At 44.3% G+C, this 14,336-nt stretch overlaps 1 protein-coding gene across 1 annotated transcript in view; it reads left to right on the top strand.

Moving 5' to 3' along the window:
* Positions 1–5,027: 5,027 nt before the first annotated feature.
* The window catches only part of ZDHHC17 (zinc finger DHHC-type containing 17), a 58,460-nt gene continuing 49,151 nt past the window's right edge, over positions 5,028–14,336 (top strand). Inside the window, exon 1 of the mRNA XM_018572904.1 lies at positions 5,028–5,131. Coding sequence (XP_018428406.1) covers positions 5,069–5,131 — 63 coding nt within the window. The 5' untranslated portion in view covers positions 5,028–5,068. The remainder of the gene's footprint in view (positions 5,132–14,336) is intronic.

Genomic DNA, 14,336 nt, shown 5'->3' with positions numbered 1-14,336 from the left:
CAGGGAGCCTAGGTCCTTACACCTTGACACTAGGTGAAAAACTGAGCTGCCTCTTGGGCAGGGGTCTCAAAGTACCGGCCCGATGAGGCTGTGCCCAAAAACCCATGGGTGAGAAGCCACATGACTGGGGAAGAGAGTGGAGGGGACCCGGAATCACCCAGTGTTTTGGGCTGTATGGTAGGCTAAGTGTATGAATGGGCATTCATCTTATGGTTCCAGTGTTGGCAGACGGCACATAGTAACATTCATATTTTCCACGTACACTGTGCTTGTATTAGAAGTACATAGCTCTGCCTCCAGCCTTTTTACCACCAGGAAATCATTTTCAGGTCTCAAGGAGCCTTGCAAAAATTAATACATGGGTGGTCAACAGAAGGTATGCCCCCTTGCATTGCCGGTCAATGGGAAAAATCACTCTCATGCATTGGTGGTCCGTGTTAAGAATGCCCCCCACTTCCATTGGTGGTCCGTGTTAAGAACGTCCACATTGCATTGGTGGTCACTGGCACAAATGCCCCGCCTGCATTGGTGGTCACTGGCAAGAATGGCACCGCCTGCATTGATGGTCACTGGCAAGAATGGCCCCCTTGCATTGGTGGTCACTGGCAAGAATGAGCCCCCTTAAATTGGTGGCTAGTGTAAAGAATGCAAGTGGCACCGGATCTGCCTCTCCTCGCTCTCTCTCTCCTGGCTGTCTCTACCCGCTCTCTCTCCTGGCTGTCTCTCCTCGCTCTCTCTCCTAGCTGTCTCCTCACTCTCTCTCCACTGGCTGTCTCCTCACTCTCTCCCCTGGCTGTCTTTTCTTGCTCTCTCCCCTGGCTGTCTCTCTTGCTCTCTCTCCTAGCTGTCTCTCCTCACTCTCTCCTGGCTGTCTCTCCTCACTCTCTCTCCACTAGCTGTCTCCTCACTTCTCTCTCCTGGCTGTCTCTCCTCGCTCTGCCCCCTGAATGTCCCTTTTCTCTTACCAGGCTGTCTCTCCTCGCTCTCTTCCCCTGGCTGTCTCTCCTCACTCTCCCCTGGCTGTCTCTCCTCGCTCTCTAACCTGGTTGTCTCCTCACTCTCTCTCCCCTGGCTGTCTCTCCTCGATCTCTCTCCCCTGGCTGTCTTCCCTCTCGCGCTCTCTCCCCTGGCTGTCCCTCCTCGCTCCCGGCTGTCTCTCCTAATGCGGCCCCCTTGGAGAAAGAAAATGTGTCCAGTGGCCCCCAGGTCATTGAAAATGTGCCCAGTGTCCTACTCCTAAAGGTGGTGCTATAACCCAATGATCAGAGATTCAGATTTAAAATGTGTTATTCACAAATGGAAGATAAATTATTATTATTATTATACAGGATTTATATAGCGTCAACAGTTTGTGCAGCGCTTTACAATATAAGGGAGACATTACAATCACAATACAATTCAACACAAGATGGTAAGGAGGGTAAAGAAATGTCTTTAAAATAGCCACTTAGAGTGTTTGTAAATAACTGGACATAGTTTGCTTACTATGTTCCAGTTATGAATGAATGTGAAGTGCTCTGAATCACTTCCTGTCCACTCATGATTGTGGACATGGTAACTTACACTATATCCACAATGTATGAATGGACAGGAGCACTCAGTATAACGGCTTCTTGTTCATTCGTAACAGGGGCTGCAGAAAAAGCGATTTAGGATTCTGTGTCCTCAATCTCTTTTTCTATTTTAAAAGGGAAATATTAGGGATCTGTTTAGACCCCGGACATTTCCCTGGAGCCCCTAGCAGTAAAGTAAAAAAATAAAAATCATTAAAACAATAATTAAAACATTTTTAAAAAGGATGGAAAAAAACATCATTTTTGGTTTCAGTCTGACAATTTTTTTTTTTTTTTTTTCGGTTTCGGTCTCATAATTTTATTTCGGTGCATCCCTAGTTATAACACTTGTCAGCTTTTTCTGCCATATGTGTCCCATTGAAGAGATTTCTCTTAACTTCCTGCCCAGTAGCCTCAACACTCAGCCCAGTACCCTTTTGTTAATAGAGTAAGGGAGGGTTATAACCCTTGTCAACTTTTTCTTGTTTGGCACCCTCATTGGACTTTATATACACACAATAAAAACCTGAGAGGTTTTCAAATCCATCTATACTCAGTTGCTTTTTAAAATTATATTAGTCAAAATGTTTTTGAGCTTTTTAAGATGCTGATGAAATCACTTACAATGGATGCTGCTTCTTGTTGTTTAGAACGTTTAGTTTCCTGCAGAATCAGATGCTCCTCTGAGCACCGGCCCCGATATCCTGATTTAGGGTGGGTCATTTCCCTTGCAGAGTCCTATGTCCTAGCAAACACAAGGGCAACTCCGTAGGACATACATGGCAATAAATACATGATAATAAATACTTTTCCTTGTCGCACTCCTTACCGAAAGTCCCTCGTAGTGGGGGGGGGGTTCTCACAGTGACTGCGGGTGGCGCCTGCAAGTATCAGGCATTGTATAGAGATGTCCCCAACACACCAAAATCAGGATAAGAGGATTTCGATTTGCTGGTGACATCTCTACACAATTGTCCACACATGGCAACTGTAGAAGGACAGTTGCTGTACACTGTGCTGCCCCTTGTGATCTTGTACTGAACAGGAAGTTTAGGGAAGTTGAGCTGAAAGAGTTGGATCCAGTTATTCGGAAACATGATGACTGTAAGTATTTGGGCAACAATGTAAAGAAATCCTTTGCAGGGTAAAGTATACTGCCTGGCCACAGAAAGTCACCATCTGGATTTAGCTAGGCAAATAGGTTCCTTCCATTGGATAATTACTAGGTTGAGCAATATTATGTGCCCAAAAAATGAGTTCAGCTGCCTACCTGAATGACCAGGTTTTTCCAAGAATGGATTTTTTCTTCCCCGATGACAATGCCAGGATTCATTGGGCTCAAATTGTGAAAGAGTGGTTCAGGGAGTATGATACCTCATTTTCACACATGGATTGGCCGCCACAAAGTCCAGACCCTAACCCCATTGAGAATCTTTGGGATGTGCTGGAGAAGACTTTACACATCACTACAAGATCTCCCATCATCACTACAAGATCTTCCATCATCACTACAAGATCTTGGTGAAAAATGAATACAACTCTGGGCAGAAATGAATGTTGTGACATTGCTTAAGCTTATGGAAACAATACCACAGCGAATGCTTGCCGAAATCAAAGCTAAAAGCGGTCCAACAAAAAATATTAGAGTGTGCAACTTTTTTTTGGCCAGGTAATGTATATTTGTTTGGTCTGTATTCATTATTGAAAACAGTTTGAGAATATAATACTACTTTAACATTACAGAAAAAGTCCAGTTAAATGTGATCATCTAGTACAGCAGTGGCGAACCTATGGCACATGTGCCACAGAGGCCCCTCTGGTGGCACCCGAATCGCGGCAGTCATCTTTAAACCTGGCAGGTGCCCAGATCCTATTTCATATATTGCCGAACCAGCAATATATTAAATAAAAACCATCCCATAGTGGTCCAGTGGAGGATAAGTATGATCTGCATCTGTTGCTGATGCAGACCATACTGATTGCTCCCTCGTAGTGCCATTGCTTACAGGCAGGAGTGATTAGTATGGTCTGAATCAGCCAGAGATGCAGATCACACTGATCCTCCACTGAACCACCAGGGATAAGCCTCCAGTGCCCCACCGGATCCCAGGGATGCAGCCCCCTCCCTGCAAAACAAGTAAGCAGGAGAAGGGGCAATGTTTTAATTATTTCTTTTTATTGTTAGTAGTACTGTGTTTTTTAATGAGTTTGTGTGTTGTGTTTTAATGAAGATATGTGTGTGTTTTAATGCGTGTGTTTTTTTTTATGTAATTTTTTTATGAGTGTCTGATGTGCCCAGATAGCAAGCAATTGAGCTGCAAGTTTGAAAATGACTTGCTAAACCATTGCAGACTTGCCAAGCTTCACAATTTTGTTGCACAATTACAGCAAGTCTGCCTTGCAAGTCTCCGGATCAATGTGCTTTGCAAAAGTGCTGTACACTTGCAGAGCTCTTGCCAAGACCTGCAGGACTCTTGCTGTAGGCTTGCCAAGCACATTTGCTACAAATTCAAAAAGTGTCAACTAGAACTTTGTTCTGCAAGTGTTCTGGAAGTCTACAACTTGCCAGGGAATGTGTGCAGCAAGTTAACAAGAATTACAATTTAACCCTGACACAAGTTTGTGCAAGTTATCCTTGCTATCTGGGTGTGTGTTTTAGTGAGTGTATAAATGTTTGAATATGTTTCCCTATGTTGCCTAAGCAGTTTTTTAAAACCTCAGCGCCCGAACTGCACTACAATACTAAACTTATTTTCACCCCTGGCACTTAGAGATAAATACATTGATTTTGCGTCGCAGTTTGGGCACTCGGGTTCAAAAACGTTCGCCATCACGGATCTAGTACTATCTTTGGTTCAGTGTACCCCAGTCAAGGGATACCACCCACTGAGGTATGACCATTCCATAGTCGCCAAATGTCCACCTCTCTGTATGATGGCACCCTCCTCCATTTTGCATATTAGGCCTGGCTTACTTGAGAATCTTTATAGAAACAATTGTGTGATTATTCACTTCAAATATCCCACCATGTGAAAAACAAATTCCTGATCATCTTGATTACCCAATCACGTGCAGATGCTTTTCACATGATTGAATAATCCAAGTGAATTTTGTTGTGTAAAGATTTCCATCACCTTGCCTGATGTTGCCCTATGCCCCATGGAATGTTGTCATATCTGATCCTATCCCATGAAAGTGGCCTTCCCGTGTCGTTGGCACACCTGTGAACAAATACCTCTGTAGGTCAATGTTCCCAAGAAACTTCCTGTCCTTTTTCCTGCAGAAACTTGGTGACATCATTTTTCTATGCTGCACAAGCCTCGGCTCACAGTGTAACCATCTATCATGGGAGGGGAGTATGAGGAGTAGAAGGCATGAATGAGAGAATAATCCCTTAGCTTCATTCAAACATGTGAGTGTGCTCCAGCAGCACCACCACCATCCCGTCCTGTATGTGTCAGCCTCTCCCTCCGGCTTCTCATTACCCAGCATGCAGCGGGGGATTTAACACCAAGATGGCTGACACTATGGAGGAGTATGAAAAAGACGCTGGCTGCGTCCCGATCCTGCACCCGGAGGTGAGTAGCCGCTGATTGGCGGCCAGTTCTCCGGGGGAGCGGGATGCTTGAGGTCGGGGAGCCGGCCTGCTATAATGGACAGTTACAGGCTGGGGTGGGGGAAGTTCGCTGCTGTGGAGGATGCTCGGTGAGGTGCAGGGGAGCATCGCGGCCTGTGTATATCCCGGGGACAAGGTATATGTTATCTACTAGTCTGGGGACCCTATCGGCAGCCTGACACCACCACCCGATTGGCACTTGTACCCGCACACCACTGATGAACGGGGTCACCGATCTGTATGACAGTTGGGCGACAAGTGCCAGCAATTCTTCCTGTGCTCTGATCATTGCTTCAGCACTGGCACAGGGGATGGAAGCTGCATGTGGCAGTCACAGGGTTAATTGTGACCCCTTGTGTGAGTCAGGGCCACAGCTTGTAATTGTCCTTACCATGTCTCATTCATCACAAGGGTTACCATCTGTCCCCAGGCAAGGAATAGGCCACCTTCCTGTTTACATTGTACAGTCTCTGAAGATGGGAGGATCATGCTCCCATTACACACAGGGTTAAAGTGGATCTAACCCCAAGAGCACAAATGTCATATATTGCAGCTTATCATTCATTAGATGTGGTGGCTGCATTCGTTTTATTTTTACTTGGCGGTCCTGCCAGTAACACACTTCCTGTCCTAAGGTGACACCACTCACTTTGGGGGAATGTATTGTAACTGGGTCAGACAATCCATGGAGCAGTTGCCTATGGCAACCAGTCAGGTTCTATTGTTTATATTCAAAGCTTCAAGAGGAACTTCACCCTTATCTTTGAAATGACAACAAATAGATCTTTAGAAATGTTTAGTAATGACAATCTACAAACAGGTACTTATATAGAATTGCAGGTGTTCTGTCCAAATGTTCAACGCGTCGAGATCTCCAACTTGTGAAGTCACGTCTGGTCACTTGCCAGTAAGAGATTTTGACGAGATGGCGCTAGTGCATGTGCACCGGCTTTGGCAGTGTCAGAATCCTCGTTGACTTCTCCTGTTCCCGTCAGTGCGCCTGCGTGCCTTCACAATCCTCGTCGTTGCAAAACAAAGGCAGCCAATCAGAGAGCATCTTCTGCTAACAGATTTCATGTTATGCCATCGGGTGGGTGCGCAGTAACGCTAATTGGAGAACTTGATGCTGCTCTTGGGTGGCTGCGCAGGTGCACTGATGGGAATTGGAGAACTCGATGCAGACTCTGACACTGCCATGGCTGGCACACGTGCAGTAGCACCACCTCGTCGAAAATCCCCTACTGGCAAGTCACCGGACGTGACGTCACGAGTTGGAAATCTCGATGCATTGGATATTTTGATAGAACACGGCTTTTTATTCTTTGTATACCTTCTATTTCTTTTCCTCCCCATTCTTCTCACAGTGGCCATGGTAACTAAGGGCAGGTTGCTAGCTATCCCTTTACTTCCTGGAACTCTGGCACCTGTGACTAGGACATGTGACCATGGACATCATCCCGGGGGAGGAAAATGCCTTTCCCCGAGATCTCATGAGATTACAGATGAGATTTCCTAGCAATGCTCTGCTCATGTAACCTTCCCAGGATGCAATGCTTGGGCACATTACATCATTTGTGCCAAAGAGGACCAGGATGTGGAAAAGCTGTAATTGTAAGTAAAATAGAAATATGTTTAATGAATGTAAGGTGTTCATATCAGTATACAGAGCTGAAGGCTGATGGGATTTTTATTAAAAGGGGGCAAAGGTCCACTTTTACTGAAAAAAATGAAGATAGAAACTGGTTACTATGGGCCACTGTTCCAAATTCTGTTGGGCCCAGTTTTGATAAATTCCCTCCACTGTCCTGTATCTATGTAGAAGCAGTGTTGTCACAGGAATGTGCTAGGACTACAGAACACCTCCCCCTTTGTTATGGAGAACAGGGGGAGGTTTTCTGTAATCCTAGCACACTTCCCGATATAATGAAATTGCAGAGTGCACAGAGTGTCCCTGGATTTCTGGAAGGATCAATGGCTATTTCTGGCACTTATAAAACATATAGAACAAAACACCTACAACGGTGTCTTTAACTGAACAAAGGGGAGCAAATAAAGAAGTTAATTGTTGGGGATTATGTACACATTAACCTCTTGCCGTCCGCCCGTAGTAAAAAAAAAGGACGGACGGCACTGCTGCATTGGCGGTTAATTTTTCCTTAATATAGTAAAAAATAAAAACCCCAGTGGTGAATAAATACCACCAAAAGAAAGCTCTATCTGTCCCCAAAAAAGGGTATAAAATTCATTTCAGTACAGCGTTGCATGATGGAATAAATGTCAGTCAAAGTACCGCAGCTCTAAATACTGAAAAATGGCCTGGATGGGAAGGGGGTTTAACACCACGGACTTCAAGTGGTTAACTGGTGTATAAAGGCCAATAACAGTACAGGTCAAAAGTCCCAGGCTTCTCTTCATTCTACCCTTTCTGAGTTTATAAAAAAGAACAATATTCTAGTAGGAAGTAAATATGTCCGGCGTGTAGGTGACAGATGAGACCACGAAGAAGAAAGTTCAATCAGATTTCCTTTATTAAAAAAGAAAAACATTTGTAGTAAAACTGTCTGACCTGTAGGTGTTGGGTTTTAGAATTGTTTGACTTAACCACTAACATTTGAGTACATAAGGCTGTGCGGATCTTTGTAGCCCGTATTGGGGGTGTGTACATGTAAAGCAAAGGATCATAGGTGAATGCGCAGGGATTGTAGGATTTGCTGTATCCTTTTACAGAGAGAACTTTTTTTGTGACCGGCGTCTGACATTTCTTGTGGCTCGCCACCTATATTCCTTCAATGTTTAAAGGTGATGTAAAGCCAACTGAATGATGTTTAATTGTTAAAGCGCTGTTTATCATAAGTATTATTTAAATACTATGACTGAAATTGATCAAAACTGGAGCAGTTGTCCATGACAACCAGTCAGCTTTTGAATTACATATTTAAGGCTTAACTGAAGACAGGAGCCAATTGGTTTCTATGGACAACATCTCCAAATTCTGTGTGCTCCAGTTTTGATTAATTCCCCCCATTTGTTTTACTGAATCACAACATCTGCGTTGGAGCTGCCCTGGAAGTTTTCAGCATGGCCCCAACGCAAGACAAGGCAATTTGGTTCCCATTCACACCGTTGTGTTGTGGTGAGAATGCGGTAGTGTGCTCTGGAAAAAAAAAAAGTAAGACGTGCCTTACTTTTTTTCAGCGCAGCATGATGTAATGCAGTACAACCACTGCGCACCCCGCTGTGCTCGTAGAACTTAATAAAATGTCACTTTTGATATTTCAATAAAGTTTTACCAAAAAAAAGAAAGTGTGGCTGGCTGGGATCCGTGCTGCGTGCACGGCCGTATGGGGCCGTTCCTGGGAAGGACAGGTGCTGCGTGTAATCTTCCCCATGGCAGTACGCTGACCCGAACTGCACGTCCATGTGGGTGTCCGTACTCGTACGCTGACGGGATAGATCCTGTCTGTGTCCGAGCAGGGACACCCGCATGGACGTGCAGTTCGGGTGAGCGTAGGGCGGCGTACGGCCGCGTACCCCCATAGAGTAATCGCACTCCGCACCTGTCCTTCCCGGGAGCAGCCCGATAAGGCCGTGCACACAGCACGGATCTGCACGGGCCGGCTGTTACTCATGTGAATGAGGGCTTAGGTTGCTCTATTGCTGACTTAAACCATTTTTGTGTGCTTGAAGGGGGAGAGAAGCACAGTGGGGTCAGTATTTACTGTATTTCTTCTGGTCCCTTAAAGTGGAAGTAAAGGAGTTTCGGCCTACCTGGAGCTTTTGCCGTAATGTGCAAGTATACACAGGATATTAACACATTATGGGGCATTTAACTTGTAACGTGCCCTCCTCCAGCACTGTGACATCTGCAATCTCTGCCGGTATCGCTGTCATCTTCTCCGGTCTTTGGCCTCCTTGGTTGGCCAGTTCAGGATTATGTAACTCCCGCACATGCACACAGGAGTTAATGCCATCACCATACACTTATTCTAACCCAGGGCCGGATAAATCCCTGGAGCCAGGTAGTCCATGCTCCTTAAAAATGACAGCTGGCGCCTAACTTTAGAGGTGTTTTCTCTAGTTGTTGTCAGTGTAGCTGACCCTAAAAAAATCCTGCTGGCTCTTGGAATGGACAGAGTGGATCCTGAATTCTGTATTCATTTGTCCCTCCTGCCCTAACAGTTCCCAGGATTGTACACCGAGCTCTGCTAGCAGGCAAGTGCAACAATTTTATGACCCACAGAGTCTCTTATCACTTCAATATCTATCTGCCAACATTTTTTTTACACTGCGGGTTTAGTTCTGCTTTTAATGCTTTTATATTTTCCATGGTTTAAGGGTAAGTGAATTTTCAAAAGGGGCCTACCTAAATTCCAAGCAAGGGATTTAAATACAATTAGGGCTGCAACAACTAATCGACATAATCGATTATAATCGATTATTGAAAAAGTTGTCAACTTTTTCAATAATCGATTAATCGGCTTCCGATCAGTTGGCCCTGTTCACGGCTCCACACACGCTGCACCTCCTCCCCAACTCACGCTCACCGCTGCCAGACCCGCCCGCATCCACGCTCTACACCCCGCACCTCCTTCCCGCCTCACACTCACCTCCTGCCCACATCCACGATCGGCACAGGGACGCGGGGAGATGTAGTAAGGAGGAAGAGGTGTGGGGTGATGACAGCTGCCGATAGACAGGCCCGATCTCAAAAGCAAGTTGCTGGAAGACTGCTCAGGTAAGCCTGCACTTTCCCACACATGGTGCTCTATAATGTATTGCTGGGATTTGTATTCCTCTATAGCTGATGGTACATTGTGCTGTATATTATACAAATCCCAGCAATACATTACACACTGTATGTATAATGTATTGCTGGGATTTGTTGTACTCCTCTATAGTTGGTGATATTCTGCACTGCGCTGCATAGAGGACTACAAATCCCAGCAATAATACATTATACAGCACCATGCGGAATTCCACCAGCTATAGAGGAACATAACAAATCCCAGCAATAGTACATTATACAGTGGTGCAATGCCGAATACCACTAGCTATAGAGGACTACAAAACCCAGCAATAGCACATTATACAGCGCAATGCAGAATACCGCCAGCTATAATGTACTATTGCTGGGATTTGTTGTGCTCCTCTATAGCTGGTGATATTCTGCATTGCGCTGTATGATGTACTATTGCTGGGATTTGTAGTCCTCTATAGCCGGTGCCATTCTGCATTCATTGCTGTATCATTTTACACTTTCCATTTTTCACTATATTGCACACCACACTTTTTTTTTTTTTCTTTTTTACTTCCACCGCTCCAAGCTTGCTCCTGTGATGGACTACAATCTCAATACAAACTAGTAGTCCCATCACTGGAGCCATTTTTTAAAATGTATTTTATTGTTTATCCGATTAACCGATTAATCGAACTTAATAATCGGCTAACTAATCGATTTTGAAAATAATCGTTAGCTGCAGCTCTAAATACAATCTTGATTTTTTTTTCCATTTCACTGGAGGGGGCTATATATTGTTGAAATTCACATTGGGCTGTCACAGCAGTCAAAATATTTTTTGGCCTTTCTTGTGATGCCACCCTTAGTCAGTGAGGCCTCTTTCACATGTGTGTTGCTGCTGGACAAATGCCTCCTTGGAAGTATATTGAAACTCCCCTCAAATGCTCGGTCAATGCTCCTATAGCACTTTTAAGGTGTCCATACACTGTACGATTTTATTGTACGAGAATCGCGGGAAATCCCGCAATCGTACGATAATCGCAAAGTGTATGGAAGGCGTGCAACCGTTTCTACTGTGCGATTGCACTTCTTCTGTCGAACAATTCTAGTGGCCTGCTTGTTCGACAACTGCGAACGGGCCTGTGTGCGCACACTGCCCGTTCAGCATTGCAGTCATCGCAAGTACGATCTGCCTGTCCATGATGGGCAGATCGTACGTTTTTATAAATTACTTTTCAACCCACGCAAGACAAGACCCATGCGTTGCACAGATGTTTTGGGAGACGAATGGGAGTTTTTGCAACCCCAGAAATCACTGGGGAATCATAGTGAGTTGACAGAGCAGGCGCCGATGCCACTTCCTGTCTGCACACAGCCAGCATTTTGCAAGCAAGTGGACAACTTCTAGCCATGTACTTTCAACCTGCGACAGCCTAAGCTATGCCACCCTGTAGTGCCAGCTGTTATTCGTGTCATTCAAAGCAGTGCCAGTCATACCAGCGTCAGGCATTGCAAGTACCAGCCAAAACCAGTCATGTCTGAAATAAATGTAGCACGGCTAATTCAAGCAGTTGAGCAGCACCCAGAATTGTATGACCCAAGTCTGCCCAGCTACTGCGACTTAAAAAAAATGTAGGTGTGTTTAATCAGCGTTGCTTTTTCAATAAATTCTTAACGCACGTGTGAAAGAACCCTAAAATCAATCTTCTACTCCTTGGATTAGCATTACTGATACCTGGATTAGCGTCACTAGTTCCTGAGTCAGGACATGGGTGGTGATGTTCATTCACTGAGCGATACAAAGGTGAGAAGTCGTAGTTAGATGAAGGAGCATGTTTTCCTAAGATTTGGGATCCTCAGCTATCCAATGATCCTGTCTCCAGCACCTAGGTGAGCTGGACAAACGCTGGAGTCTGGGGTAATTTGTTTTTCCTTTTTTGCAAATTTGTTTTATTCCTAGTGATTTTTACATGCAGTGTGTGAGAGGCCAGTAAATAACAGTTACCGGCAGTGCCCGGGTTACTTGCATACGACTCCTGCTTACAAACGGAGGCTATTACTGTACAGCAGGGGTAGTTGTAATGCTACCACGTTCGTGCTGATGAGTGCCCGCCTTTTTGGGTCTGGTTTATAGTACTGTACGTACAATACAGGAAGTTGGCTGTTGTTAGACGTGCAGATGAGGGGTGCCCACCTCTTCTTCCAGGTCGCTGTGAGGTTTTTACTGCTGTCTTTATCCTCATTAGAAAGATTTAATCTCACTTCCTGTCCTTGAGAGAACAGGAAGTGAGGAGAAATCAACAACTAGGAAGGGAAATTCACTCCTGTAAGAGTGATCATGGGAAAAAGTTGTCTCTACTGAAGCTTTATCACCAATCCTTGTTTCCACGACAACCCAACATTTTCAAAATCCAATTGTCACAGGGACAGAAAGTAAGGTGAAATCTTCTGAACAGGGCACTTCTGGACAGAGCAGGCGCCGATGCCACTTCCTGTCTGCACACAGCCAGCATTTTGCAAGCAAGTGGACAACTTCTAGCCAGGTACTTGCAACCTGTGACAGCCTAAGCTATGCCAGCCTCTAGTGCCAGCTGTTATCAAACGTTACAGGGGGTAAACCCTTCCCTGTGCTATCCAAAACTGTAAAAAAAAAAAGAAGAATTTGGGCTGGAGTTACACTTAAAAAATGTACGTGTTCCAACTTGCATACAAATTCAGCTTGAGAACAAACCTACAGTCCCTATCTTGTTCGTAACACAGGGGCTTCCTGTACTTGTATTTTGAGTCAAGTTCCACTTTTAATCAGGAACTATTTATGTCACCTCCATGACTTTGCAGTGTGGAAATGTGTGTGAGTCACAAGATTGACTGCACGGTATTCTAAATCCTTTGGTAGGTATGATGGTAAACATATATGTGTTGAGCTGTTTGGCCAGATTTTTTTTTTTTAAAAGATACGAGGAAACGCGTGTTGTGTTGACATCATACGTAGGTTCTTTTAGACTTGTGATCATCGCTGTGACCTGTGTGTGGACACATGGTGATTAAATGCTTGTTGTGCTTGGTTGTGTGAACCAGCAGGCTATGTGAATTTAGGCAGCAGATGTCTTCTTTGTTATAGGCATTGGTATTGATTTCAAGTAAACCTGTATTATGCATGCAAACTGGCTATAGGGTGCCTCCCACCTTCCCAAACCAGCTCTGAAGCTCCATTTACAGTATTGAGCACAGATGCATGCTCCTCCTGACCTCTCACCACAGTTGTTGGCTTTGGCAGCCTGGTATATGGTTGGACTATTTTTAACAACATTGTAAAGCTGTCACAAATCTGGGCAAGGCAAATGTGATGTAATAAAGCAGGGGCTTTAAACCTGCGTGTCAGATCAATTCATAGATCCAGAGATCTAAGCAGTTGAAGTTTATTGTTCCTATTAACAATTACACTTTTCAGATGTAGAATATATTTTACAAAGTTGTTGCAAATCCTCAGATTTTCCTGTAAACCAAAGCCTGGTCCCGCTACTCCTGCCCAGTAAGTTTCCCTGTTGGTACTCCAATGTATTTGACTGTTTCCTTGACCAATCGGGAGGCTCAGGGCGAATAGATGGGGTAAGCTAGACTTTTTAAAAGATAAGTTGAAATCTGCATAAAAATACAGGGAAGGGAATGTATTAAAACTGGAGCAGGCAAAATCTGGAGCAGCTGTGCACAGCAACCAATCTGCGTCTTTCTTTCATTTTCAAATCTTAACTGGACAAACTGAAGAGAGTGCTGATTGGTTGCCATGCACAGCTGTTCCAGATTCTGACTGCTCCAGTTTTGATAAATCCCCTCAGGATGTACTGATTGTTTTGCCCTCTGTTAACCTGATTATGAATTTTAAAAAAATAAATCAATTTTTATGAATTTCCAATCTTTGAGATCAGTTTCTTTAGTTCCATTTACATCTCTGATACGATATTGCAGGTGTCCTGCAGTGAGGTAGTTACCGACCACATCTAAATCACACTAAAAAATGGGTGACCTTTTTTTCCCCTTTGTTAAAAATAAATAATATTTTTTTTTAAATCACCGCTCCACATTACAATCCACAATGCATTCACCGACGTACACTGCAGTTTTCACTCTCAATGAAAGACACTTCTCACTTAACAACCAAGTTCTGTTCCTACAAATAGATCATTAAGCAAATTGGTTGCTAGGCGTAGAATAGAGGAAATCAGCTCCAATATACGATACTGTGTACAATACCAATCTGTTGGAGATCTGTTCTGTTCTGAGATTGGTTAATTTACTTAGGCTTGCATATTCTAAATACCCAAGTTCTTGTTCTGGTCGTAAGTCCAAACAGTCGTTAAACAGGTGGGTCGTTAAGTGAGCAGTAGTGAATAACCCATGTGTGTGTGGTGCTATGCAGTGCACATGCGAT

Source organism: Nanorana parkeri, unplaced genomic scaffold, assembly GCF_000935625.1.
Source record: "Nanorana parkeri isolate BGI_ZX_2015 unplaced genomic scaffold, ASM93562v1 scaffold45, whole genome shotgun sequence".
Taxonomy (NCBI): Eukaryota; Metazoa; Chordata; class Amphibia; order Anura; family Dicroglossidae; genus Nanorana; species Nanorana parkeri.
Note: the sequence above shows the minus strand (reverse complement) of the source record. Positions and strands in the feature narration are given on the sequence as shown.